Below are 26,759 nucleotides of genomic sequence, written 5' to 3'. Positions count from 1 at the left end.
ACTCATGGTCTTAAGATTAAGACTCACGACCTGGACCAATTTTGAGAGGAAGCTGCTAGTTTGGCCCCGTGGATATCCCCAGAGAACATGTGGGATCCTGACCTCTGGATGCGTGTTCTCTTCCTTGCCCGCAAGCATGAGGTACAGGCTGGGATTACCCCTCCCTTGTTCTTTGTCCCCATTCTCCTTGTAGTCATTGCCAGTCTTGAGAATTCTTCCCCAGAGGGAGTGGTGGCTGCCCTTCACAAACACTGCCAGAATCAAGCTAATATTCACCTTTCCATTACTGACCCCCTCCTACTTTCTCTGGGCAAACAGGTTGATTTTAGCATTGAGGATGAGGGAGCCTCTCCTCAAGTCCTCCAGCCCTCAGGCTCCAAGCTGTCTGCTAGCCCCACTGTCCCAGGTCCCTCATTCACTAGCTGTTCCACTCCTGCCCTATCGGAGGTACCCCCAGGTTACCCCGTCTTGATTTGGGGGGACTTTGCCTTCCATCGCTTACTCCTGCTGTGGTTGCTCTTGCGATGCCCATCCCTCATGCTGGACTGTCTCTCCCCTGGGGGCCTCATTCTCCTCAGGTATATCGTGAAGCTTTCCCTGATGTGGCAACTAGGCCCTGTATTCCCGCTCCTCTGGCAGACTTGGCACTAATCACAAAAGCTGCCAACAATGCTGGCCCAGATTCCCCTTAGTTTGAACAAGCACTGAAGCAATGGGCACTTCCAGACCTATTACGATTAGTATAATCTCCTTAAGGCAGTGCTCGACCCCACTGTGTTTCTCAATTGGAGGGCTGCATATCGTGACTTGGCTGAGAATCAAGCTAGGATTAATTTGGAACATAACCTTAACATTACTTTTGATATGCTAACTGGTCACGGGGCATACATTAACCCTGTTGCTCAGGCCACTATTGGACTCCATGCTTACTTTAACCAGGTTTCTGTTCTTGCCTTTCAGGCCTGCACCCCTTGGGACCCATCTGCTCACTTTCTCAATCTTGTCCAGCAGTCTGGGGACTGCTTCATGGACTTCCTGTCCCATGTGACTTAGGCAGTAGATAGGTGGGTTGATGCTGGTCCAACCAGAGACATGCTCATCAAGCAGCTTGCATGGGAATGCCTTAATGCCCCGACTCGCAATGCTGTGGCAGCCATAAGGAATGATGATATCCATAAATGGTGTTGCTCCTCGTGATTTGGACCCTGGCATGGGCCCCACCGCAACCCTGACTGCCTCCATTGAAGCCTTGGCCATGGAGCATGTTCAGAGGACACACCCTTTCCCTGAAGGGCCCCCTGATCGCACCTGTTGGGGCTGTGGCAAGCCTGGTCACCTCAGACAGGACTGCCCTTCAGCTAAGATTAATCAGCTAAGGATTGTCATTCTCAAAAGCAGGAAGACAATTTAATCTCCCAAAGGGGCACCCCTCAGCCCCACCAGTAAGAGGGAACCCTGATCAGCCAGGAGTCCTTTGGACTTTGCCTGTGTTGCCTCACTCCCCGATGATAACTGTACACTTAGACCATCTACCTGTTAAAGGACTGGTTGACACAGGGGCAGATGTCACTATAATAACAAAAGATGAATTATTGAGGTTCCCCATTGGAGATTCTGGTCTGGTCCCTCCATTATGGGAGTTGGAAGCCAACATGCCACCAAATGACTACCCGACCTGTCCATTGGCAGGACTTGGATGGCAATCGGGGATCTTTTATACCTGCTGTAGCTGATGCTCTCCACAACCTTTGGGGAAGAGATATTCTGGAAGACATGGGTGCTGTCCTTACTACAGATGATGTCCTCTTTTTGTTGACATTATGCAACATGACCCACTAGACTTCACAGGTCACAAAGTTGGGGATCACCCCCAATTCTATTGACCACTGCCCACCCAGTTCCAATTGACATCAAGGAACCTAACCCTATACTGTTGGCTTAGCTGTCTGTAGCAGATATATGGGGGACTAATGGCCCATTTTGGAACCTAAGCTTTCTGCTCTCAAGGAACTGGTCTTGGAACAATTAGCTTTGGGTCATGTGGAACCCTCAACCAACAGACATTATTTTTTAAATTTTTGTTATTAAAAAGACATCAGGGAAATATAGGCTTTTACAGGATCTGAGAGTCATTGTATTACAGTTGCCCTCATTGTGGCCATCATTGCAGGCACTGCCGGGGTAACAACAGCTGCTGTTGCCTTGACCTTGACAGCCGCTATGGCAGGGACTGTCAGTGCTGTAGTCTCTAAGTCAGCTGAGGTGCTGCAGGCACAGGAGGTACTAAATCAACATCTTTATCAAGCCATCACATTTTACAACATTGACTTACTGGCAAAAGAATTGGCCCTTGTTAAGAACATGTCTCTATTGGCATGTGACCCGAGGTTTCACTCAATCTGCATAACTCCTTACCAGGTACATAATCCACTAAAGCCCAACAACAGTCAGCTCAATATCTTAAAGATATCTGGTCAGACAAATTCCTTAACTACTCTGTGCCGATAAGGGAGAACATAGCCAACCTCAATGTGATCAGGGTATCTGTGCTCCCCCTAGAGGCCAGATTCTTGGGGAAAAAATGTGGGACAATATTAAGATGCTGTTTGACCCCTCGTGGATAGCCAGTATGCTATGATGGGAGGAACTGTCATACTAATAATTATTTTGTTTAAGTGTCTCGCCTAGCATATCTCCAGCCAGCGCTTCATAAATAAGGTGACCCTCCAGGTGCTGATGGCTCTTGAAAATCCTGATTTTGTGGCCTCCCTAAGGAAGTGATCAAAGCATGGATGGCAGAGATCCGTGAGACCACCACGTAAACTGTTCCTCATCTCCCTCTTTTGTGACATGCCTCCGGAGTGATAGCTCTTTGAGGGCTGGTAGTCAATGATGAGTAAAATCTTATAAGATAGGACAACCCAAGACAGACACAGTCCACTATACTGGAAATCCTCCAAGGTGGGGTCAACAATGTTGAGGCAAAGGCATTTCAGCTCTCACTAGGCTGTCAAAATCTAAAATCAAAAGGGTGGATAAGTAGCAGGAAGAGCAGGGCTGCCTCTATGTAAATGCTGGGGGCTATGCAGCCAAAAAAGCATTTCCTACAGGAGGACCTAATTGAGGACTGCCTGGGAGACCAAGGATTGCTGGTACAGACAATGCCAGCCAATCAGGAACTGGTGTTTAGAAGAGCTGCTTGCTTAGGACCAATGGGGCGTGGGTGGAGGGTATTAAAGGAGCTTGCAGCAGTGTTCAGAGAGCTTGCTGCAGTGTTTCTCACCTGCTCTCGGAGTTTGTGACATTGACTCTGCACCACCTCAACACCAACCTCCAAGAGTAGGGTCAGGCAGTGAGTAGTCCAGGGCACAGGCAACATATCTGGTGACTAAATGATCCAAGGTGGGAAGAAATACCCAAGTTAATATTAAATATTTACCACAACAGTAGGCAGCTAAACTTCTTAGGAGAGACCCTGTCTCAAACAAAAGGGGAAATAAATAAATAATAAATAAACAAATGTAGTGATCCCCTAGACTGTAAAGTAGCCTCTGTCTGGAAGGCATCATGTGTATTTTCTCTTTTTATGATTTATTTATTTTCTTGTGTGTGGTGTGTGTGAGAGTGTTTTTCTAGCATCTATGTCTGTGCATCCTGAAACTGGAGTTACTGATGGTTGTGAGCCATCATGTGGGTGCTGGGAATTGAACCCAGATTCTCTGCAAGAAAAATAAATTCTCTTAACCACTGAGCTATCTTTCCAGGACTCCCCAGAGGTATTTTCTTAAGGTTTTGTGTGCATGTATGTGTGTGTGTGGTGGTGTTGGTGGTGGTGGTGGTGGTGGTGGTGGTGGTGGTGGTGGTGGTGAGTTTTTCTTGTTTTGGAGGGAGAATTTCTGGCATTGTTATTTCCTTTCCCTTTGAGACAGGATCATATATCTCTCAGACTGGCCTTGAACTCTCTGTGTAAAAGGACAAATTTAGACCTCTACTCTCCCTGCTTCTGTCTCTCGACTGTTGGTATTATAGGTAGGTATCACCATTCTATTTTTTCAGCTAAGCGGAGCCAGGCACACTGGCAGATGAGCTACAAAAATTAGGTCATTGGTCATTGATCTCTGCCCTAGAATCCTCAGGCTGAAATCTGAAGAGGCCATTAGGTGAGGGCAAAGAGTAGGAACTGAAATGTGAGTTTTAGCAATGGGGTGGCCACTCAAAGTACAGCAGAGAACAAGGGCAGGACAGCAGGACCGACAGTCCTTCCTGCTGCCTTTCAGTGAGTAGACTGTGATACTGCATCTCTGCAGGGACATCCACACCTCACTGTCACTCCCTAGATCATGCCGACTCCTGATGCCCTTCAGGAGACCTTTCTCTTCTTTCTCTGTATCTTTGTCAGAGGTGGGATGTGGGGAGGGAAGAACGGTCTAGATAGGGTCAACCTGGTGCTCTCCCTTCCAGACCCCAGATATAGGACCTCTGCTGTGACGTTTGGACAAGATGGCTGTCATTCTCATGCCCCTAGTTCCCTCCTGGAATCACTCAAAGCCACAGGATTTTTTTTTTTTGGACTGTGTTTGAGGAGGTGACTGAAAGAACAGAGATGGACGTCTCAGAAAATGTTTCTGCATGGAAAGGCAGAAGCCTGCCTCAGAAAGGCCCTCTGAGTTCTGGGTACTGTTTGCATTGTGGCAGGAGTTGCTACAGCAACTAAGATTACATACCCTAACTCATACAGACTGGAGCCATGTTACTGACTATCACGAAGCTACCTAGTGGTTGAGGCTGAGAGGATGGGATTATTTATTTATGAGAAACTTTATTTATGATGGAATATGAAATAGGATTGAACTAGAGGGGTCTCAGTGGTTTTAGAAAATTGTCAACTTAGGGATAACGCAGAAGCCAGCCACTGTTTCAAAACATGTTTCCTCAACTTTTCATCCACCACTAGATTACTCAAAACAAACAAAGACACAACAGTCCATCTCCCTGGCCTCTGCTCTCTGCTGTACAATGTATTGCAACATGGGCAAATGAAAGGCAACAGAGCAAGGACTTATTAGAATGGCTTACAGGCTGTGGTCCAGCTAGTCCAACAATGGCTGCCTACCAATGGAAGGTCCAAGAATTCAGTAGTTATTCAGTCCATGTGGCTGAATATCTCAGCTCATCTTCAGTAGATGCTGGAATCCCCAAGAAGTAGGTTCTAATGCCAGTGAAGGAATGGACTTTCCATCAAGAGCAAAGGCAAGCCAGCAAAGAGAAGGCAAGCTTCCTATTTCCATGTCCCTTATATAGGCTACCAGCAGAAAGTCTGGTCCAAATTAACAATGTATCTTCCTATCTCAAAGATCTGGCTTGGAAGTAGGTCTTCCCACATCAAATGATTTAATTAAGAAAAAAATAATCTCTCACAGGTGTGCCAAGTCATGTGGGTTTTAGTTAGTTTCAGATGTAGTCAGGTTGACAACCAAGAAGAGCCATTACATTATCCTCCAAGGATTGAAATATCCTATCCTGAAAGAAACTCCATGAGCAAGAAGGTAAACAACTCAAAACAGCTTCAGGAAATCCCTGAAACTGACCAAATTTACTAGGTCCATCCCTGCCATAGTAAACAATAAATGCTAAGAGTCCCTTTAAGACAAAGTGAAGCCAAGCTGCAAAAAAGTCTCTTGAGACCAGACCAGCTGTCTGGAAGAAACAGAGACTAGCCAAGCTGCTCGGAAGAGGTTTAAACTAGAGTCTCTTGGAAAGGACACTCTCCAACCTGTAGAGCTGCATTCAGGCAGTGCAGTATGTTCCAGGTTCCCAGCTTTTGTGAGCTGTCACCCATGCTGGGCTGGGCTTTGGTGATGCAGCTGTCTTTGACTCTGATTTCTGCTCTTATAAGTAACCCCTCACTCACAGTCCAGCAAGTAACCCCAATAAAACTCATAGGTTCACCAAATTGGATTTTGGTGGTACACGTACTTTAGACTGCCATGGGATCCCTATCTGATGTGTGTTGTGTCTCCTCAGGAAACATTTTGTCACACAACAAAAAGTCTTTTGTATTTGGCAAAGGTGAAAAGATAGGGGATAGAATTTCTTTTTCTTTTTCTTTTCTTCCTTTTTCTTTTTGGTTTTGTTTTTTGTTTGTTTGTTTGTTTGTTTGATTTTGGCTTTTCAAGACAGGGTTTCTCTGTGTAGTCCTGGCTGTAGACCAGGCTGGCCTCGAACTTAGAAATCCACCTGCCTGTGCCTCCCAAGTGCTAGGATTAAAGGCATGCACCACCACTGCCCGGCAGAATTTCTTTTTTAAAAACAAATATGTGTACTGGTATTTTGCCTGCATGTATGACAGTGTATCACGTATGTACAGTTCCCACAGAGGCTAGGAGTCAAACCAACCAGAACTGAGCTACAGTCATGAGCCACCATATACACGCTAGGAATCAAACCAGGGTCCTCCGGGAGAGCAGAAGAGCAGCCAGTGCTCTTAACCACAGAGGCATCTCTCCAGCCCCAAGATTTCACATATTTTTAGAAACTAGACCTGAAAATGTCATATGGCATTTCTGTTTCCATTTTATTGTCCAGAATAAAATCATCGGGTACATGGCCCCATCTACAGAGATTATGGAATGTACTTTGATCCCTCAAGAGCAAAAGGAAATGTTTCTGCCGTATAAACAACATCTACTGAAAAAAACTGATGGCCCCGTGTTTTGTGCGTCCCTTGCTTACATTGACTGATGGATCTCACTCCATCAGTTCTGTGTGTAAGGCTAGTTTCTTCTAGTTCCTTTATAGGTTTGGTTGTTGTTGTTGCTGTAGACATACATGGTCTCCTGTGGCCCATGCTGACTATAGCTAAGGTGACCTTGAACTACTGATCCTTATGCCTTTACTTCCCACATTCTAGAATTACAAGCAATAAATGCTTTATGTTGTCTTTTTCTAACTAACATATATGATCCTAACCATGTGGCAGGCATTAATTAATTCATTTACTGTTAACCATAATGAAGGTATGGACTATGAAGTAGATACTTTTTAAAATTTATTCTACGTTGTAGATAAATCTATCAACACATATTCTTAAATGCTGGCACATTTGGGCTCTCTTCCTTAGGTCTTAGTCCAATTTTACTCCCCTTCTCTATGTAACCCAGAACCAGTCTGTGGCAAAATCTAATCCCATAGCTCCCCAGTGGATAAATCTATTGGGTTTCAAGGTCTTTCACAGTTTTGTGCTTCAGAACATAGAATGAACCGTAGGTTCAGAGAAAACACTATGCTAAACAAACATGGTGGTGCATGCCTTTGATCCTAGTATTTGAGAGGCAGGAGGATCTCAGTGAGTTTGAGGCCACCCTAGTCTATAGTCCAGCTACATAGTGAAACCTTGTCTAAAATATTACATATTTATGTACGAATACATACATACATACATACATACATACATACATACACACGTATGTATGTATGCTGTCTCACACTCCTCTGCTCTTTGACTTCTGGAATGGGTTTCCATCAGCTCTCCTCTCTCATGGACACTTCAGATATCACCGCTTCTGAAAGGCCTTCCCTAAGGTTCCCAGTGGCACTATTTTCAACACGCTTCTGTGCTAGCCCAGGTGGACCAGTCCATTCTGGGTCTCCCCGCTTGGGGACACCAGGACTGAACACTTCAGGGTGGCAGCCAGAAGGCGAGGCCCCGCCTCTCACCTCTCCTAAGGACCGCGCCACCAAACCCTATGCTCTCCCCTCTGGAAAATGGTTCAATCCAGAGGGCGGTGCTAGGTGACCCGGACGTTCCGATTGGCCCGGGCGAGCCGTACCACGGTGGCGGGGGCGACCGTGGGCAGCGGCTTTTGAGTCTGTGAACCCACAGCCTGTGGCCCTAGTTCGGTCTTACGTTGGTGGTGCCAGGCTGTCCGCTGGGATGCCGTGGGCCGTGGGCCGACGGTGGGCATGGATCACCCTGCTTCTGACTATTATCGCGGTGCTGATCCAGGTCGTCTGGTTGTGGCTGGGTCCTCAGAGCTTCGTCTTCCAGAGAGAAGAAATAGCGCAGCTTGCTCGACAGTACGCGGGTGAGCCGGTGAGGGCGGGGAGCAGGGTGGGCCGACGTGGAGCGGAGCCGAGCGGAGCTGCGCTTTCCGAGGGCGCCCTCCTCGCCAAGGTCGGACCCCGGGCTGGTCTCACCCACGCCTCTCCCTTTTGCATCAGGGCTGGATCATGAACTGGCCTTCTCTCGGCTGATCGTGGAGCTGCGGAGGCTGCACCCAGGCCACGTGCTGCCGGATGAGGAGCTGCAGTGGGTGTTTGTGAACGCGGGCGGCTGGATGGGCGCCATGTGTCTTCTGCACGCCTCGCTGTCTGAGTATGTGCTGCTCTTCGGCACCGCCCTGGGCTCCCATGGCCATTCGGGTCAGTGTTGGCGGTGGGCCGGATTGGGAGGCTGGGACTGTTCGAGGGCCGGTGCCCTCCATTCTGAGGTTTGGCTGGGCTATGTGTTGACAAGGATTCCCTGATGGGCGGCGTCTATTTTACTGTCAATCAGGACGATACTGGGCTGAGATTTCTGACACCATCATCTCTGGCACTTTCCACCAGTGGAGAGAGGGCACCACGAAAAGTGAGGTCTACTATCCAGGTGAGTATGGAAGTTCTGTCCGACGGTGCGCCCTCTAGCTAGGGAAGGGCATAAGATGTGGATAGGGCGTGTTTAGAAGACCTGCTGGTGATTTCCTTCCTTCTTTCCTTGGTGCCACAGGTGTTTGGTTAGTGTCGAGCTGAGGAACTCTGATGCTTTCGACTGTTAAGGGAAACAGAACATGGCAGTTTCCAGTCATAGAGAGCTGATTTTTTATCAGCTTGTTTAACCCAGCCGTTATTCCAGCAATTGTTTGGGAGACAGTCATACCCAAAAGTTAGGACAGACGTTTGTTTCCCATCGTTTTTAAACTAGTGAGGCAGTTGGGGCGGGGGGGTTGTATTTTTGTATTTTGTATTTCTATATTTTTGTTGTCGTTTTCGATTTTTTATTTGTTTTTATGCGTCTGGGATGTTTTGCTTACACACATCAACCACTTCAGTACGTGGTACCTTAAAGGCCAGAAGAGGGCATCTGATCTCTGAGACTGTTGTGAACCTGTCATGTGGGTGCTGGGAAATGAACCTGGGTCCTCTGGAGTAGAAGCCAGGGCTTTTAACAACTGAGCCATCTATCTAGGGAGCTCCTAATGTTGTTTTTGTTTTTTAACGGACCTTTGGATCCATTTAAAAGGAAAAAGTTTAGACTTGCTGGTGTAAGGTTAAGCAACAAGCTCTGTGATTGAACAGGCTCATTTTTCAGCCTAGCAAGCCTTGTAACCACACAAAATATCCACTAGATAGGATTGAGGCTTGGAAATGCAGATGCCATGAATTCTATACATTAGCCTATAGCTGGGATGGGTAGCCTTCCAGGGGCCAGGTAATGCCATAAAATATTTAGGCATTTTGGTCTTTGTCCTCTGATCAAACAGCTAGGCCAGTGGGGTAGAACCTTTTCTGTTCTTGAAACTGTCTTTTCATTCCCCTCCTACATAGAGAGCCCATAGACCTAGAAAATGCAGTGTGGAAAGCCAGGGCAGAGCTGGGCTCCTCATGAGGCTGCTTATCCTGTGTGTCCCCCAGGAGAGACAGTTGTGCATGGACCTGGAGAAGCGACGGCTGTGGAGTGGGGACCGAACACGTGGATGGTGGAATATGGCCGCGGCGTTATCCCGTCTACCCTGGCGTTTGCACTCAGCGACACTGTCTTCAGCACCCAGGACTTCCTCACCCTCTTCTACACCCTTCGCGCCTATGCCCGGGGCCTCCGGCTTGAGCTCACCACCTACCTCTTTGGCCAGGACTCCTGACCAGCCAGGCCTGAAGGAAGACCTGTGGATGGACAGGAGCAGGCAGGACCACATCCATTTCTCTACTTGCTGGAACTCATGTTCACTGACAGCAGCGTATACCATGCAGATATTAAGTTCCTCCTGTCTGAGGAAGGACATACATAACTTATACATCCAGACATGGCTCTTGGGGAGCAAATGAGACACAGATGCTAGACTTGTATGTACTATAAGATCATGCACTCACATCCATCCAGGAGGGTCCCCTACATATACTCCAGGGGGGCCAGTCATGTTCGAACACATACCACGAGCTTGACTCACTGACTCAGGCTTTTCTAGAGCTTCCTGCTGGCATTCAGGGCTCTGGGAATAGATTGAGGCAGAATTTACATACTCTGCCTCACTCTGATGCCTCATTCCAGTAGTAATCTCTGGTGAAGGAAAAGAGGAGCTGCCCTTCGGAGGTCCCCTCCACCTACAGCTATGATGCCCTTCCCTTCATCCCTTTCCTCACCATATGCCTTATCTCCATTCCACTCCCCTGCTATGCAAGCGCCCCTGTGGCTTGTCCTCCGTGCCCCCAGCAACCAGCTGGGAAAGCAGAGGAATGTAGAGGATGCTAAAGGGAAGGAAGGTCCTCCATCACGGAGACCTTTGTTGGGGTTATAATGGGAAAGCTGGCTTATCCCCCAGGGCCAGTTCCCAAGGAGAGGACCTGGGGAAGTAAGCCTGGGTCCAAGGAGCCACCCCATTCCAAAAGGAGCCTTTAGTGTGTGCGTGCACACCCTGTCAGTTTCCAGACATTTCTGTTGCAATCTCTGTCTTCCTGTCTCTCTCTGTTAATAAAAACATATTAAAGAGTTCCATTTCCTTGTGTGTCTAAACAGCAGGGAAGTGCTGACTCCTGGGGAGCACTTCAAGGCCTGTACAATCCAGTTTGTAAGACTAGTTTTAGATAGAAGGGAGTGTGTTTAACAATTACTTTGGAGTCAGCCTTCTAGGGGTGGTGGTGGTAAAACCTTGGCTAGACTCAGATCTGCCTGCTACTGCCTTCTGAGTATTGGGTCTCGAGGTGAGCCCCACCACATCCAGATTTTTTCCCAGTGTAAGGCTGACCTAGAATTTTCTATGTAATGCTGAAATTCACCTTGAGATCCTCCTGCCTCCACTTCCTAGGGCTGAGAATTAAGGCCGGAGCTCTGTGCAATCTGGGCAAGTGCTGTGCTAACCACACCCTAGAAGGTGTCTGAGTCTCTGGCTGGCTGGATTGCATCTATAGAGATAAGTTTTTGAATATGAGAAATTGAGACCTGTGTGTCTCCTTTGCTAGCTCTACCCTAAGGGTGGTCCTGAGAATTTAACTGCACACAACCATGGGGTGGCGCTGTGCTCCCACATTTGAGTTGAAACAGTCTCAGCTAGCTTTTCTTATGGGCTCACAGAGTATAGAATACACCACTCACTGGAACAAGAGTTCCTCTGCTCTGGTTTGCCTTTGACCCAGCACTTTTTGGGGGAGTTCCTGCCTGGGGCAGGACCAAGCATGGTGCACAAGGCAGATAGAGTCGAAAGTACACTAATTCCTAAGGACCTTGCTCATAGCTTTTTTGCCCCCTAGTCACCAAGTTACACCACCTTCATCTTAGTTCTACTTAGGTTGAATAAGGTCCAGACCACTCCTATTTCTTGGAGCTGTTAAACTAATATTGGAAAAAAATATGATTATATAGTTAAACATTCTAAGGAACACAAATACAAAAGACTAAATGCATAACCTTATCTGACAATGACATCAAAGGTCTTGCCAGGCATAGTGGCTCGTGCCTATAATCTCGGCATTTCTGAAGTAGAGGCAAAAGGATCTGTGCAAGTTCCACGCCAGCCAGGTGTACATAGTAAGTGTAGACCAGCCAGGGCTACAGGATGAGACTCTGTCTCAAACAACAAAAAGCATCAACAATTTGGAACCCAGGCAAACTGGCCATCTTGATGCCTTTCCCGAGCCCTCAGTACCACCATGTTGGCTGTGACAAGCTCTAGCTGAAGTCTCTTGATCTTTATAGATGACTTCTCCATGGCACCCAGCTCTACCTCTACTCTAGGAACATGTGTGTATCAGGGATGCCCAAATGTCCCATCACCCACCTTATAAAGGACTATCCTCCCTGCCCCCATCTCTTCTGTTAAAGCCAGTGGACATTCCATAGTTTTTAACTTTCATCGTTGGTACTGGGGCTCAAATCTGAAGTCTTTTACACTCTAAGCATGTGTTTAACAACTGACCTAGTTCCATGGCCCTCAACTTTGTTTTGATACAGATAATATTTCCTAAAACAAATTTGGGCTTCAGGGATTCTTTTTTTTTCTTTTTTCTTTCTTTTACTTATATATGAGTACACTGTAGCTGTCTTCAGACACACCAGAAGAGGGCATTGGATCCCATTACAGATGGTTGTGAGCCACCATGTGGTTGTTGGGAATTGGACTCAGGACCTCTGGAAGAGCAGTCAGTGCTCTTAACCACTAAGCGATCCCTCTAGCCCTCAATTTCCTTTTTCTTTATTAACAATTTCCCTCTTTATTTCTTTTATTTCTTTACTCACAGCTCCTTATGTCTTTGTAACTTTAGATGCTGTCTACAGGGATGAAAGGATGATGGGTCAATAGGTAAAAGTACATGCTACCAAACATGAGACCCAGAATTCAGATCCCAGAACCCATGTAAAAAGCTGAGCAATACCACCTATGTGCCAATAACCCCAGTGATTTGCAGGGTGTAGATGGGGGTTGCTGGGGTTTGCAGTCCATAGCCGACTTTCGGGGTCAGTGAGGCACTCTGTCTCAAGGACATATGGCAGAAAATGTTGGAGCAGGACCCTGGTCCTCCACTGACTGTAGCATAGATGTGTACAACATACACTCAAAATAAGCAGTATCTACATTTCTTTTTGTTTGGTTGGTTTTTGTTGTTGTTCTGTTTGTTTGTTTGATGAGACAGGATTTCTCTGTAGCCCTGGCTGTCCTGGAATTCACTCTGTAGACCAGGCTAGCCTCAAAGCCACAGATCTGACTGCCACTGCCTCTGCCTCCAGAGTGCTGGGATTAAAGGCTTACCCCATCACCGTCCAGCTACATATCTTTTTTTCCCTTTTGTTTGTTTGTTTTTCTCTTATACAAAAAATACATCCGGACAGCAGATCCCCTCTCTCCATTCCTCCCAAAAGCCCTCCCTCCATCCCCTCTCCCCCAGATCTACCCCTCCTCTGTTTCCCTTCAGAAAAGAGCAGAGAGACACCAACCAAACACAGTATAACAAGATACAATAAGACCAGACACAAGCCCTCATATCTAGTCTGGACAAGGGTACCCAGTAGGATGAAAAGAGTCCCAAGAGCAGGCAGGAGAGTCAGAGAGCGCCTACCTCCTGCAAGAATTGCACTAGAACACTAAGCTGCACAATCATAATTTACATGCAGAGGACCCCGCACAGACCCACACAGGCTCTGAGATTGTCACTTCAGTCTCTGGAAGCCCCTAGGAACCTGCTTGGTTGATTCTGTGGGCCATGTTCTCCTGGTGTCCTTGACCCTTCTTGCTCCTACACTCCTTCCTCCCCCTCTTCCGAGAGGTTCTCTGAGCTTCATCTACATATCTTGACTCCTATATGTGAGTTAGCCTAAATCTCTTCCCCAGGATTTAGCTTTGGATATCTTACTCCTCAAATCTCTGCCTGGTTGTTTAATAGGTGACTCAAATTTAAAATGTCTCAAGCAAACTGATCTATTTCCCAAGCTACATGACCCCACCACCACGCAGTCTTTACCGTCTTGAACTACACTTTGAGATTCTTATACACCTAATGATCTCACATTCAATCCATCCACAAGCCCTCAGTTTTATCGTGAAAATGTATGCAGATTTCACTGGGCATGGTGGCACATGGTGATCATGCAGAAGCCTGTAATCCCAGCAGACTTGTGGGTTCAGGTCTTGCATGGCCTACACAGTGAATTCTGAGCTGTGGTGTGATATGTAGAAAAACCCTGCCTTGAAAAAGCAATAAAACTGTCTAGATTCTAAGCATCTCTTGCCTCTGTCATTGTTACAGTCTGGTTCAGGGTACCATCATCCATCAGTCATGCTTGCCTCTTTAGTGGAGGTGCCCACAAAACCCAGAAGCAGACATTCATTCTCAAATGTTTTCACTGGCTTTCCACATCATTGGGTTCTTTCCTTCCACAAATCTTCTCCAAGGCCCAAGTGACCTGTGACCAAACATCCAATTGCTCACCCTCAGCTACCCCATGGCCTCTGGGGTATTTTCTTTCAATACATCAAACACCCTTCCACCTCAGGATATCTGCAGTGTCTATTCTAATGTCAAAACTCTTACTTAGATGGCCATATAACTTTCCTTCCCTCAAGTTCTCCCAGAGAGTCTTTCCTTTAACACATGGCAACATGTAACACCCTTCCTGTGGAGGGTTCCAAATACTTCAGTGCATGTGCATGCCTGTGCGTGCGTGTGTGCATGTGCTTGTGTGTGCGTGTGTGTACAGTGCTGAAGGTTGAGCTCAAGTATGCTAGGCAAATTCTGTACCACTGAGGTACACCTCCAAAAGTCTGCATGATGGGAGAGAGGTATATGTTTATAAGTATGGGTGTACATCTGAGTGTCTGCCTCTGTGTGTGTGTGTACTTAGGTCAGAGGTCTACTTTGGGTAGCTTTTCAGTCAGTCTCTATCTTTTGAGGCGAAGCCTCTCACTGAACCTGGAGCTCATCAATTCATCCAGAGATCCTCCTGCCTGCCCCCACCCACAGCCCCTGCCCACTAGGCTGGGATTACAGGCACATACCAGCACTCCTGGGTTACCAACACATTTGGGTTCTGGGGATTGAACTCGGGTCCTCATGCTTCTGCAGTGTTCTCTTCTCCCTAGCTTCTCACCCTCTGAGAATAATTCTTGACACTTCCTCCTTCAAGAGCTAAAGCCTAAGGGCTGGAGAACTGGCTTCATGCTTAAGAATGCTTTCTGCTCTTGAAGAGGACATGAGCTGTTCTCAGCACCCACACCAGGTAGTTTAGTTCAGCTCCAAAGGAAGCTGATGCCCTCTTCTGGACTCTGAGGGTATCAGGCAAGAATGCAGTGCATGCAGTTTGTGCTTCATCACTGTGAAAAGACACCATGACCAAGGCAACTCTCTCTCTCTCTCTCTCTCTCTCTCTCTCTCTTTTAAGATTTTTAAATTTATTTTATGTGTATGAGTACACTGTAGCTGTCTTCAGACACATAAGAGAGGTGCATCAAATCCCATTACAGATGGTTGTGAGCCACCATGTGATTGCTGGGAATTGAACTCAGGACCTCTGTAAGAGCAGTCAGAGCCCTTCACCACTGAGCCATCTCTCCAGTCCCCTAAGGCAAGTCTTATAAAGGAAAACACTTAATGGGAGTTGGCTCACAGTTTCAGAGGTTTAGCTCATTATCATCACGAGAGCGTGCAGGCAGACTTGGTGCTTGAGAAGCCAGGAGCTCTGCATCTTGATCTGAAAGTAGCAGGAGGAGACTGTCTTCCACAGGCAGCCTTGAGGAGGCTCTAGATCACACTGGCCAGACTTAAGCATTACATATCAGACTTCAAAGCCCCGCCTCCACAGTGACACACTTCCTCTAACAAGGCTACACCTCTTCCAATAAGGCCACAGCTCCTAGTAGTGCCACTCCCCTTGGGTCAAGCATATTCAAACAATCACAACATACATAAATATTCACACATATAAAGTAAAAATAAATTTAAAAAGAAACATCAGCAGTAGAAATGCTTATTCAGCTTATTTTTCCTTTTGCATTCAGTCTGGAGCCCCAGGACACGGAATGACGGTCACCTTCATGGTTGGTCTTGTATGTTCTGATATTCTGTTAAACCTTTCTGGGCGCCCTCATTAGCACACCCAACAGTATGTTTCCATGGTGATTCTTAGTTCCCTAGCTGCTCTGTGGGTGCTGGGAATCCACCACAGACCCTCTGCAAGAATGGCCAGTGCTCTTAACAGAGCTGAGCCATCTCTCTGGCTCCTCATCGCCACTTCTTCGCTGAGGACACGGTGTGACCCGCTGCCTCACACTCACCCCCATAACTTCCCTGTCGTGATGGACTGGATCTTTTCAGGGAAAGCCAAACAAACCCTTCCCTCGAGTAGCTTTTGTCAGGTATTTGTCACAGTAACCAAGAAGATAACGAATATGAACCTCACAAGGTAGCCGGAGAGATGACTGGAAAGTTAAGAGCCCTGGCTACTCTTCCAGAGGACCCAGGTTCCATTTCCAGCACCCACATGGAAGCTCACAACTGTCTGTAACTCCAGTTCCAGAGGATCTGATGTCCTCTCTGGCCTCCTAGATATCAGGCATGTATGTGGTACATAGACAGGCATGTAGGCAAAACACCCATACACATAAAATAAATAAAATAACTTCATAAGCAACGAGTTACAACTCCTTGCCTGCTAAACCATTCTTGAATCCCTGTTCACAAAAATATGAGAAAATAATCACTTCTTGTTTCATTTCCAAACTGGAATGATAATTTCCTACACGACACATAGGTAACACCTTCCCTTCCTAGTCTCCAAATGCAAGCACTAATGTTTTTCCTTCCTGATACTTGAGATTTAACCTAGACCCTTAGTATGTTAGCAAAGTACCACCGAGCTACACCTCCAGTCTTCTGTTTACCTTTTATCTCCAAACAGATCTTGCCAAGTTGCTCAGGCTGGCCTTGAACTCTCTGTTACCCAGACAGGCCTTTAGCTTGGTGTTCCTCCTGCCTTAGCCTCTCAAGTAGCTGGGACTGCATGTTTGTGCCACCAGGTCCACCCAGATCCAATTACATTTTTTTTTCCACGACAAATACCTGCATCTGACACAGTTTATATTTCCTCCACTAGAATAACATCATGTTACAGTGGCACTGTTGTATCTGGGCCTGTGGCCTACAATGCCTGCCATAACGCATTCAGTAAGTGTGTGTCCATTTCTGAAGGTCTAGGTCAAATGGAGAATTAAGGGGCAGCCTTCCTTTAAAGCCGGGCTCCAGCCATCCTTAGCCCTTCCTTCACTGCTTCCTAGCTGTACTCTTCTGGCCCAGATCCCAAAGGTGAGTTCATTTTGCTTGATTCCCAGTATTTGGAGGTGAGGGAGGATGCACATTTCCATGCTCTCTCCCATCAAGACCCACAAAAAGTCACTTTGAACCTCTCAAAACTGCAGCCTCCCAAGTCAGTATACCTACTTCCCAGGAGGAATCTTACATCACTCTCTCCAAACAGCCAGTGGCAGCTGGGAGAAACAGGAGCAAGCTGGACCACAGAGTTCTGTACATATATCTCTACCCTTTACCCTCCAGGCATCCACAACATCCGAGGACATGACCGTCTGCCTCTGTGCATGCATTAATTCCACTAACATACTGCTCTGTGATCCTAGCATGGTGGTGGTGGGGGAGCTCTGCAGGAAGAGAGTGTCCATCCTCAGACATCTGTGAGTATGGAATGCGGGCATCTCAGTACTGAAGATGAATGGATCATCAAGGATTGAAGGAGATGGAAGGGGTTGTGACTGGCTACAAGATCTGATACAGAAGAAGAAAGGCTGAGGGCAGACAGTAGTGAACCCCAGCCCAGCCAGGGATAGCCACAGAGCACAGGTGCGAGGACCAGCAGCAGCAGCAGCAGCAGGAGGAGGAGGAGGATCTGGATTTCAGAGTTGGGTGGAGGGAAAAGGCAGGGGATCAGGGGTGGCACCAGAACATGTGATCTAGCCCAGGGCAAGCTGAGCCTAGGAGGAGCTAATGAACTAGAGAAGGATGAGGGAGAAGACAAAGGTCATGCCCAGACTCCTGCCATGTAGGGACATGTTTGTCCTGAAGCATATGTGTCCCGCTGGGTGTAAGGGGTTTGGTGTAACCTTGCACACGTCATCCCTACGGACACCTGCTGCTCACCTAGCTTATGGTGGTCCTCATGCCTTTGGCGAGTAGGTTTCCTTGACCACAAAGAGAGGCTTGGAACATATAGGGCACCTGAGAGGAATAGAGTCAGGCTGCTCAGAGGAGAAACTGGCCTGCTAATCAGGACTCCTAAAACAGGAACAGCATCAGGGCATTGGTGGTATAGGATAAGCCCAGTTGGCTCAAGGAGTCCTGGACATAGAAATTTGGAAGTCAGGGAGCATGGACAGAGAATGTATGTGAACATGGATGGACAAACAGAAGCCAGGAGTCACTATGCTCTTCACTCTCTCACACATACTTGGAAATCCTTAAGAGAACAAACGTCAAATGAGGTTTTTAAAAGAGAGGTGCGCATGCCTGTATCTCTCATACAGTGTGCATATCCAGATGTGTGCACCCAGGAGACTCAGAGACCTCTGTGTGTGTAAATGCAGAGACCTGGCGCCACTGGCGTGTGCATACCTGTACATAAACTGACACACATGTGCAGATGGAGATAGCACTTGGGCAGGGCATGAAGGCAAAGCTCTGTTCTGGCCAGGTGTTCCACATTCATCCCAGCATTCTGCACAGCGATTCCAGTGTGACCACAGCTTGTTCAGGCCCTTGACCCCTCGAGTGACCTTTAAACAGAATATATAAAATTGTGCCCGAACTTGTGACAAGGTGTGTTGATGTGTGAACGGTGGACTCTGAGTGTGGGTTTGGGGGCCGCGACTTGTAAGGCTGGGCGGGGCCACGGGCCGGAGTTTACTAGCTGTGGTCTCCTGTTTCTCCCACGCGTGATTTCCCCATAGTTCTCCGGCGCCCCCTCCCTCGAATCTGGTTGTAAGGAAGGTGGGAGACACCTGTTGGGGGGTTAAGAGGAGCCGAGCCCACCCCAGCCTCTTCCGCTGCGCCCACCCGCCCGCGCCCGCCCAGCAGGGCTCGGGTCCCGCCCCCCGGGACCGCAGGCAGCCAAGCGACCGCCAGTGAGCGCACCGCGGTCAGAAGAGCGCAGGGCGGCAAGAGCGCACAGCGGGGACCCTGCGCAGGGAACCCAGCAGAGACCGGAGCCGCCTAAAAGGCGGTTGAGCAAACGGACCGCCGTGGAGAGACCCGGAGCTTCGGGCGGTGCCAGGCAGGTGAGTGTAGCTGCAGGGCACCCAGAGCCCGGGATCCAGACTCAGTGACCCGCCACCTCATGCCCATCTGGTCCTGTTCCTGTCCCAGACCCAGACACTGCTGTCCTCTTCCCCGGACCTTTTGAATTCTTGATTCTTGTCTTTTTATGTTTTTACCCGGTTTTTACACCAGTGCCCTCAATTTTCTGTCTCTTTCTAGTCTTTTCTCTCTCCTTCTGCGTCTATCTTCCAGCGTCTCTCTCAACCCTTTTTACTGTCTCTTTGCAGGACTCTCTCTCTCTCTCTCTCTCTCTCTCTCTCTCTCTCCCTCTCTCCCTCCCTCCCTCCCTCCCTCCCTCTCCTCCATCCTGGTCCTCCTCAGTCTCTATGTCCCCGCTCCTGTCTCTCTTCCAGTCTCTGTCTATCTCCCTGCCGTTGTCTCTGTGTGTACGTGTGTGTCACATCTCCCTGCATCACTCTTCCTTGGTTTCTGTCACTCTTTCCATTTTGCTTGGCCTCTTCCTATCCTCAGTCCCTGGCCGTTTCTGACTCGCTATGTATAGTCTCTGTCTCTTTTGCTCCCTCTATCCCTCTGTCTCTGTTTTCTCGATCCTTCCCTTGTAACTCGATGTATGTCCCTGAGCATGTATGTCCCTGAGCATGTATGTCCTTGAGCATCTCCCCTTGTGTTGTAGGGTGTGGGTGCAGCAAGGCCCTGCACCCATAATTCCCTCCCCCCACAGACGGCCCTTTCCTCGGGCCCCCGCCTGGTACCAGGAGGCCCCCCAGCAGGGGGACTGCGCCTGGAAGCTGTAATGGAGGCCCTGCAGAGGCAGCAGGCAGCACGGCTGGCCCAAGGGGTGGGGCCCTTGGCCCCTCCACGCCTACCGCTCCCACAGCCTCCTCTGCTTGGCGCCCGGACCCTACAGGCTCCTGAGGGGGCTTTAGGAGTGGTTGGGGCTGAAGAAGAGGAGGATGCTGGAGATGAGGAGGGAGAGACACCTTTAGCAGAAGAGGAGACGGCTGAGCAGAGCCATCCAGGAGCCCGATGTCCCAACTCACCTTCCAGCCAGTCCCCTGGAATCCAACCACATGAGTGGACCTACGAGGAACAGTTCAAGCAGGTAGGAACCCTCTCTCCACCACTGCCAGGCTGTCCCTCCTACCTCCCTCTGGCAAAAATTGTCTACATATCCCTACCACCCTCTGCGGGATGTAAAAACAGAGACCTAGAGAGAGATAGGAAGGCTGAAAGATGGATAGTGATGAGTCAGCAGAGACACCCAGATATGTAGAAAGTACACAGGAATTCATTAAGAGGTAACTGAGATCCTTGAAACATAGGAACTGACCATTGGCCACCATAGGAGGCCATTGGTGAGCTTGAAGAGGCGTAAGGGTCTTTGAGAGAAGGGGGTCTGGAATCCAAGGAACCCATAGCAACACCACCCCATCTACCCTCTCACGTATCAAGTCACATGTACCAAAGGGAGTGTCTCAGGCTGGCTACTGCCTTTGGGGGGATAGAGGTTGCTGCTTCTTTTGCAGGCTGGTACATGCATCCCCTTTCCTGCCACAGTGCTCTCCCATCCAGTGTTTTCACCTGGCCTAAATTTCACCAGTGTCAGTTCTCACCTTGTGCTGGCTACTTCAGCGGCAGTGTACCTAAGGGCCCACCACTTCTCCATGCAAACTGAATCTTTATGTACATGACCTTGATCCAAACCCTTCCCGACTAGGGACAGTAGACCAGGCTGTCACCAAGGTGTTACTCGGGGCTGTGATCTCCAGCTGCGGCATTCTAGTGGTATTATTCATAGGGTGTTGGTTTGGGGTGTTTTCTAGAAGTGCTAATATGTAGCTAGTGTTCTGTAGCATTGGTGTAAGACCATGAATGTCATTCAGGGCCTTGTCACTCTGGAGATTCAGCTCTAGTGACTGTTTCTCCAGGGCACTGCTCTGGACTTACGAGTGACAAAGTGTGGGTATCATTGTAGGTACCCAGGTGAGACCAGGTACTCTGAGCCATGTGTGTGTAGCTCCAAAGCTGGGTCTCTGGGGGTTTGATACTCATGGGAGGATTTGACAAGGTTCTTGTTGAGGGATGGAGCGTTACTTATATGTGTGACTCAAAGCAAGCTGAGGCTGAGAATCTGTTACTCTGGGTCAATGACTCCATTATTCTGGAACTGTTCGTTTTAGACTTGGGAGGCAATGTTGGAGGTGGGGGTGACCAAAAGATTCCTAGTGTTCTGATATCTCAGATTCTGTGTTGTGTGGCCAGTGCCTGTGTGATAGCGTCTATAGTAGACACTGTAACCACCCCTGGAAGGAGATCAGACAAGATGGCTCCTATAAGGAGTTCCTCACCATCCTGCCTGCCTGAACTCACCCTAGTTCATGTCCTGGCCCACAAGGATATGAATTGCATGAAGCCCTTATACAGATTAAGGGGAATGAATAAGTATTCATCAGTTTCAGTGTGCGGCACAGCCCCAGCCTGCCTTTTCTCCTGCGGCTCTGAATGTCCGTTCTCAGGATAGTCAAGACTGTCCTGAAGAGCAGGCTGAGCCATGGAAGCACCTTCCTGCGTCTTCTCTCCCTATGTCTGCCACACGCAAGGTTTAAACTGCCTAGAGGCGTCTCTAGCTAGGATAGGTCTCTAGACGTAGTAGATAAAGGCACCCTGCCTTACCCCGGGGGTGGGCCCGGTGCCAGAGAATTCACATTCAAACTCCATTCACGCTTTCACCAAATACTCTTGCCCAGAGTACTACCCAAATTGGGGCGCCAGGGGTAAGGGGGGCAGTGGAGCTGGAGAATAACCTTGGTCCTTCCCCAGCTGTATGAACTCGACGCGGACCCCAAGAGGAAGGAATTTCTGGATGACCTGTTTACCTTCATGCAGAAGAGGGGTAAGCAAAGCAATGTGGGGAAAATACCTAGACATTTCTTCTACTGACTAGGTTCTGAGGAAGGAAGACCTCGGGATGTAGTCCCCAGGTGAGGTCCTCCCTGCAGAGTTCTGAGGTTGGTGGCACCTCTCCTTTGGGCCCTCAATAGCATCTTTAACCTCTGACCCTGTCCCCCTTCTCCACCAGGGATTAATTAGTGGTGGGCCCACAGGCAGGTTAATGAGTGTGAGATCAATTAGGTAGGTGGGAGGGAGACTGGTCAGGACTGGTTTGAGATAGGAGGGTCCCAGGAATGCCTTGGATGTATACAGTGCACCCTTCTTCCAGCCTCGTTTCCTCTCCACTTCCTTTTGCTTTAGCCCAGGGCACTTCCTACCTGTCCTGCAATAGGAAGGAATAGAGTTAGACTGAAGAAGGCTTTCCTAAAGGATGGGCTGGGGCCATGTGAATTGGGTAGCGGAGAAGGGATTTCTCTCCAGAAAATCTCAGTGTTGAGAGCATACAGAAGGGGTCCAGGGGGGACGAGGGCGGGCAGCAGTCCATCACTTCCGCTTCTCCCCAGATTCATGGGTCTGAACACTGACTCATTATCTCTCTCTACAAAGCTAATTAACTCACTCAGAGCGCAGCCTGATAAGCTGCTAATTAACTGGCTGCACTGCCCCCCTCCCAGGACAGCTTCTGGCCCAAGTCTCCCCAGTTCCCAGCACAATGTTCAGCAGCGTTTTCTGGTCCCTTCCTTCCCAAGAGCCTTGGGTGAGGATCCCAGGTTTTCTTGCACCCCAAGGAGATCTAATCATGGTAATCCCAGTGTTCCTTCTCTGCACCTTCCTGGGACCTTCTCTCTGTTGGTAATGGGGTGGCGTGGTCTGACAGTACAGCCCACATCCCGAGCTCTGCCTCCCTCTGCTCAGCTGCAGGGGGAGGAGGTCTCCCGGGGCCGATAATTTCCCCCCATTAATCAGGCCGCAGCTAATTGTTCGGGTCCAAAGGCGCTGGTGGAAGGGGCTGGGATCGGTAAGGAATTAACTGGGGCCCATCGCTCAGCTCCGACAGGCCCCTTTGTCAGGACTGGCTGGCGGGGGTGGCTAGGCTGAGGAGTTGGCTGGCCCAGGCAGGATCTGATTCTTCTGCACCTGCTGTCCCTTGGCTTCCTGCAGCCTTTGGAGGTTCAAGATTTGGGAAGCATAGCTTTTCAGTACATATGGAAGTCCTTCCTACAGTCAGCCCTGCAAACTAAAGCTTTCAGGCGAATCTGGCTGTCTGGTAGATTAGAATGGCTTTTCCTTTGTACATATCTGGAAAACAGAGTTAAAACAGGCATAACATTTCCAGGCTGTGAGATTCTAATCTCAGCGCCTGAGAATAAAGTTTCATTGGCGAATAGCCATGCGCATCCTCTTAGATATCATCTAAGACTGTTCTCGGATACAGTCGCAGAGCTGGGTATTTGTAACAGGTACCCTTTGGCCAAAAAAATCTAAATATTTACCTTCTGGCCCTTTACAGGAAAACCAAGCTGATTTCTTGTCTTAGTCTCCTGTCCTTCCTGCTATGGAGGAGGGGAGGGGGTTTTCTTAGCCTGTGATCCTACCCTTCCTCCGCAGTCCTCTCATGAGACCCGTCCTTATCCAAGGACATAACTAAGATGTCCTCAGAAGCCTAATCTTATTGTTCTGACTTTCTACCCACTTCACACCAGGGACTCCAGTGAACCGGGTACCCATCATGGCCAAACAGGTGCTGGATCTGTATGCGTTGTTTCGCTTAGTGACAGCCAAGGGAGGTCTGGTGGAAGTCATCAACCGAAAAGTGTGGCGAGAAGTCACACGTGGCCTCAGTTTGCCCACCACCATCACCTCTGCCGCCTTCACTCTACGTACCCAGTGAGGACAGCAAAGGACAAGAGGGGCTGGGTGGGGCGCGGGAGTGAAGGGAGGGGCGGGGGTAGGACGATCCTCTGGGTCCAACCTCCCACCGCCCCTCCGTCCGCTCCTAGGTACATGAAGTATTTGTACCCATACGAGTGCGAGACGCGGGCACTCAGTTCCCCAGGGGAGCTCCAGGCTGCCATAGACAGCAACCGGCGTGAGGGCCGTCGCCAGGCTTACACCGCGGTCCCGCTCTTCAATTTAGCAGGGCCCACACCTCGGGGCGCTCCTGGTCCCTCCTCGAGTCATGGCCCCGCCCCGACCGCAACCCCGAACTGCCCAGGTCCCACTCAGGGTTCTGCTTCTGGCCTACCAGCGCACGCTTGCGCTCAACTGAGCCCGAGCCCAGTAAAGAAAGGTGCGGTGGGGGGGGGGGCGGGCGGAGTTTGGGGCTTGGCGTCTCTGAGATCTGTGCATAGGGAATTTCAAAATGTGGGGACTCAGATGTGGGAGGCATTGCGATATGAGAGCAGCAAGATTTGATAGGGCTCAGGGGTTTTGGAACCCTAAGTTAGTGATCCTGAACCTTGAGGTCAAGAAGCCTGCGGAGTCTCAAATCCAGGAAAAGGCCTTTCACCCACAGCAGCTTTATTGCACAGCTGTCCATAGAGGGGTCCCATTTGGATGTAGTTGGCAACTTCTGTGATTTATTTAACAACAAAGAGCAAAGAAAGCTTACACATTCTCTGATCTAAACCAGCCCAGACCTATATGCTGACTCTTTTTCCTCCACATCTTCAGTCTCTAGGCCAGATGGATGGGAGGAGAGACTGAACCTGGTTTATCAGCCTGTACGACCTCTATTGGTCCCAGGTCTGGGAAAAATCAAATCAAACACGGGCTGATTGGACCAAAGTGGCCTGGTTTTTGTTTCTTTGTTTGTTTGTTTTGTTTGTTTTGATTTTTGTTTTGTTTTTCGTTTTTCCAGAGGAGAGTGGAATACCACCCCCTCGTCTGGCACTACCTGTGGGTTTGGCCTTGGAGGCTGCACGGGAGAAGATGGCACCGGAAGAGCCTCCAGAAAAGAAGGCTGTGCTGATGGGTCCCACGGACCCACCTCGATTGGGAGCACCCCCCAGTTTCCTACCCCGTGGCAAGGCTCCCCTAAGGGGTAAGGAAGAGCTTGTTAGTGAAGGGCTTTGGGCTAGTGTGCTGAGGGAAGCTAGACTCTTCACCCGATGGATGTTGGAGGTGGTACAGACAGATCCCTTTGTAGACAAACACGTAATTATGGTATGGGGTTCAAGTGCAGGAATAAGGAGTCTAAGTGTGAAATCTGATTCCCCCAAATGTGACTTCCCTGCCTTCTTCTGGACAGAAGAACGGTTGGATGGGCCCCTCAATCTGGCAGGCAGTGGCATCAGCAGTATCAACATGGCGCTAGAGATCAATGGGGTGGTCTACACTGGTATGGGAATTATAGGCTGTCTATATTGGCATGAAGTTGGGGTTTACATTGGCATGGGGATTTTAGATTTTCTCTACTAGCATGAGGTTCAGGGGTATCTGAATATGCATGGGGGGTTAGAGTACTGTTACATTAAAATGAGTTCAAGAGAATGTCTACATGGCATGGGGTCCCAGCATGATCTGTGCAGCACGTTTGCCATGGGCTGTCTGCTTTGTCATGGTTCTATGAGTGTATTTATTGTACACCCACTTCAAGCTATCCACATTGGCATAGGAGCTTCTCCATGACCAGAGGAGCCTTGTCATCAGTGGTTTATGGAGTTCCTACATTCTCTTATTTATTTTGGAATTTTACATCTTTTCAACCCTTTATCAGGTATCCTCTTTGCTCGACGCCAGCCTGTGCCAGCTTCCTTAGGTCCAACCAATCCTCCACCTCCACCCTCTACAGGGCCCCCTTCCAGCACCTTGCCATGAAAGCAGCTACCAAGAACTAAGAGTCCCAATATCATTGATTAGGGGGAAGAAGGCACCCTCCTACCTTGATTCTACTCTGGGATCCAGCCCCGGGAGATGTCAGCATGCCACTTCCACACCAAAGGGGTTTATTATTAAGTTCCATCTACCTCACTGTAAGAGGAGGACACTGCCTCCCTAGCTAATCCCAGCAGCATTTACCAAAGAGTTTCCCCCCCAATAACCCCTATCATCCCCTCATGTGACCCCTATGTCGATGTCACCTTTGGTACCCCACTTCTTTGAGTCAACTCTGCTCCTTTTCAGGAAGCAGATGAAGGATTGGATTTGAATGTGAAGATGTCCCTTGGGTTGCATCTGGAAAATAAAGTTGTACTTCCTGTGTCTCTCGTGCCTTCTCTTCTCGGGTCTGGGAGGTGGGCGATACACAGACTACACTGAGCTAGCTGTCCAAGTGGAAGACAGAAGAGTAAAAGCTCTGTGAAAATAGAAGACCATTTTTTTAGAGGGAAGCAAGCTTTCTCTGTGTTCCCTGACTGGTCTTGAATTCACTATGTAGAGCAGGCTGGCCTCAAACTTAGTCATCCTCCTGTCTCTCCTTTATCTCCTAGCACCACCACACAGAGCGCTGTCTCAAATCAGACAGATTTGGAAGTGAATCCTGACAATAAGAGGCTTAGGTGCAATTCACTTGACCTTTAAAAGATTTCAAAAATTTATGGTGTCGCCTCAGGAAGCTGCCTACTGATCTATGGGTATGAACCAATCTTGGAATAATAGATCTATTTATACGCTCACCTTCAGGGAATGGGTGAGAAAGAAAATCTCTTTGTACCCTGGACTTAGAACCCTAAAAGTCTTGACAATCAGGGTCCTGGAAAACAGTATAGGGCTAGGGCCTCCGGACGTTACCTAGGTAACCAGATTGCTTTGACATAGGTTACTTCCGACATCCAAAGACTAAATAGTGACGTCACTTCCTATAGGGCGCGACGGTGCTCTCGGATTGGCCAGTCTTCTTATTT

At 48.7% G+C, this 26,759-nt stretch overlaps 2 protein-coding genes across 3 annotated transcripts; both read left to right on the top strand.

Annotated features, from left to right (window-relative positions):
- The first annotated feature begins 7,831 nt into the window (after positions 1-7,831).
- Sigmar1 (sigma non-opioid intracellular receptor 1) lies at positions 7,832-10,750 on the top strand. The gene is made up of 4 exons (XM_028779018.1): positions 7,832-8,084; positions 8,221-8,421; positions 8,555-8,647; positions 9,673-10,750. The coding sequence occupies exons 1-4, from the start codon at positions 7,934-7,936 to the stop codon at positions 9,897-9,899; spliced, it is 672 nt and encodes a 223-aa protein (XP_028634851.1). The 5' UTR covers positions 7,832-7,933; the 3' UTR covers positions 9,900-10,750.
- Positions 10,751-18,976: 8,226 nt separating this feature from the next.
- Arid3c (AT-rich interaction domain 3C) lies at positions 18,977-26,114 on the top strand. 2 transcript variants are annotated; one of them, XM_028779016.1, is made up of 8 exons: positions 18,977-19,022; positions 19,745-20,125; positions 21,844-21,916; positions 23,619-23,802; positions 23,916-24,205; positions 24,776-24,958; positions 25,166-25,255; positions 25,634-26,114. In XM_028779016.1, the coding sequence occupies exons 2-8, from the start codon at positions 19,817-19,819 to the stop codon at positions 25,732-25,734; spliced, it is 1,230 nt and encodes a 409-aa protein (XP_028634849.1). In that variant the 5' UTR covers positions 18,977-19,022; positions 19,745-19,816; the 3' UTR covers positions 25,735-26,114. The 2 variants fall into 2 exon arrangements, with proteins under 2 accessions (XP_028634849.1, XP_028634850.1); XM_028779017.1 differs by lacking the exon at positions 25,166-25,255.
- The last annotated feature ends 645 nt before the right edge of the window (positions 26,115-26,759 follow it).

The sequence above is a fragment of the Grammomys surdaster genome, unplaced genomic scaffold (genome assembly GCF_004785775.1).
Source record: "Grammomys surdaster isolate TR1022 unplaced genomic scaffold, NIH_TR_1.0 344, whole genome shotgun sequence".
Classification (NCBI taxonomy): domain Eukaryota; kingdom Metazoa; phylum Chordata; class Mammalia; order Rodentia; family Muridae; genus Grammomys; species Grammomys surdaster.
This window is presented reverse-complemented; position numbering and strand designations above follow the sequence as displayed.

Bases quoted from the DNA above. Each gene is read 5' to 3' on its own strand.
- Sigmar1 (XM_028779018.1), top strand. From the start codon at position 7,934: ATGCCGTGGGCCGTGGGCCGACGGTGGGCATGGATCACCCTGCTTCTG. The intron at 8,085-8,220 runs GTGAGCCGGTGA...CTTTTGCATCAG, and splicing joins GCTTGCTCGACAGTACGCGG to GGCTGGATCATGAACTGGCC. The intron at 8,648-9,672 runs GTGAGTATGGAA...TGTGTCCCCCAG, and splicing joins AAGTGAGGTCTACTATCCAG to GAGAGACAGTTGTGCATGGA.
- Arid3c (XM_028779016.1), top strand. From the start codon at position 19,817: ATGGAGGCCCTGCAGAGGCAGCAGGCAGCACGGCTGGCCCAAGGGGTG. The intron at 20,126-21,843 runs GTAGGAACCCTC...GTCCTTCCCCAG, and splicing joins ACGAGGAACAGTTCAAGCAG to CTGTATGAACTCGACGCGGA. The intron at 24,959-25,165 runs GTAAGGAAGAGC...TCTTCTGGACAG, and splicing joins TGGCAAGGCTCCCCTAAGGG to AAGAACGGTTGGATGGGCCC.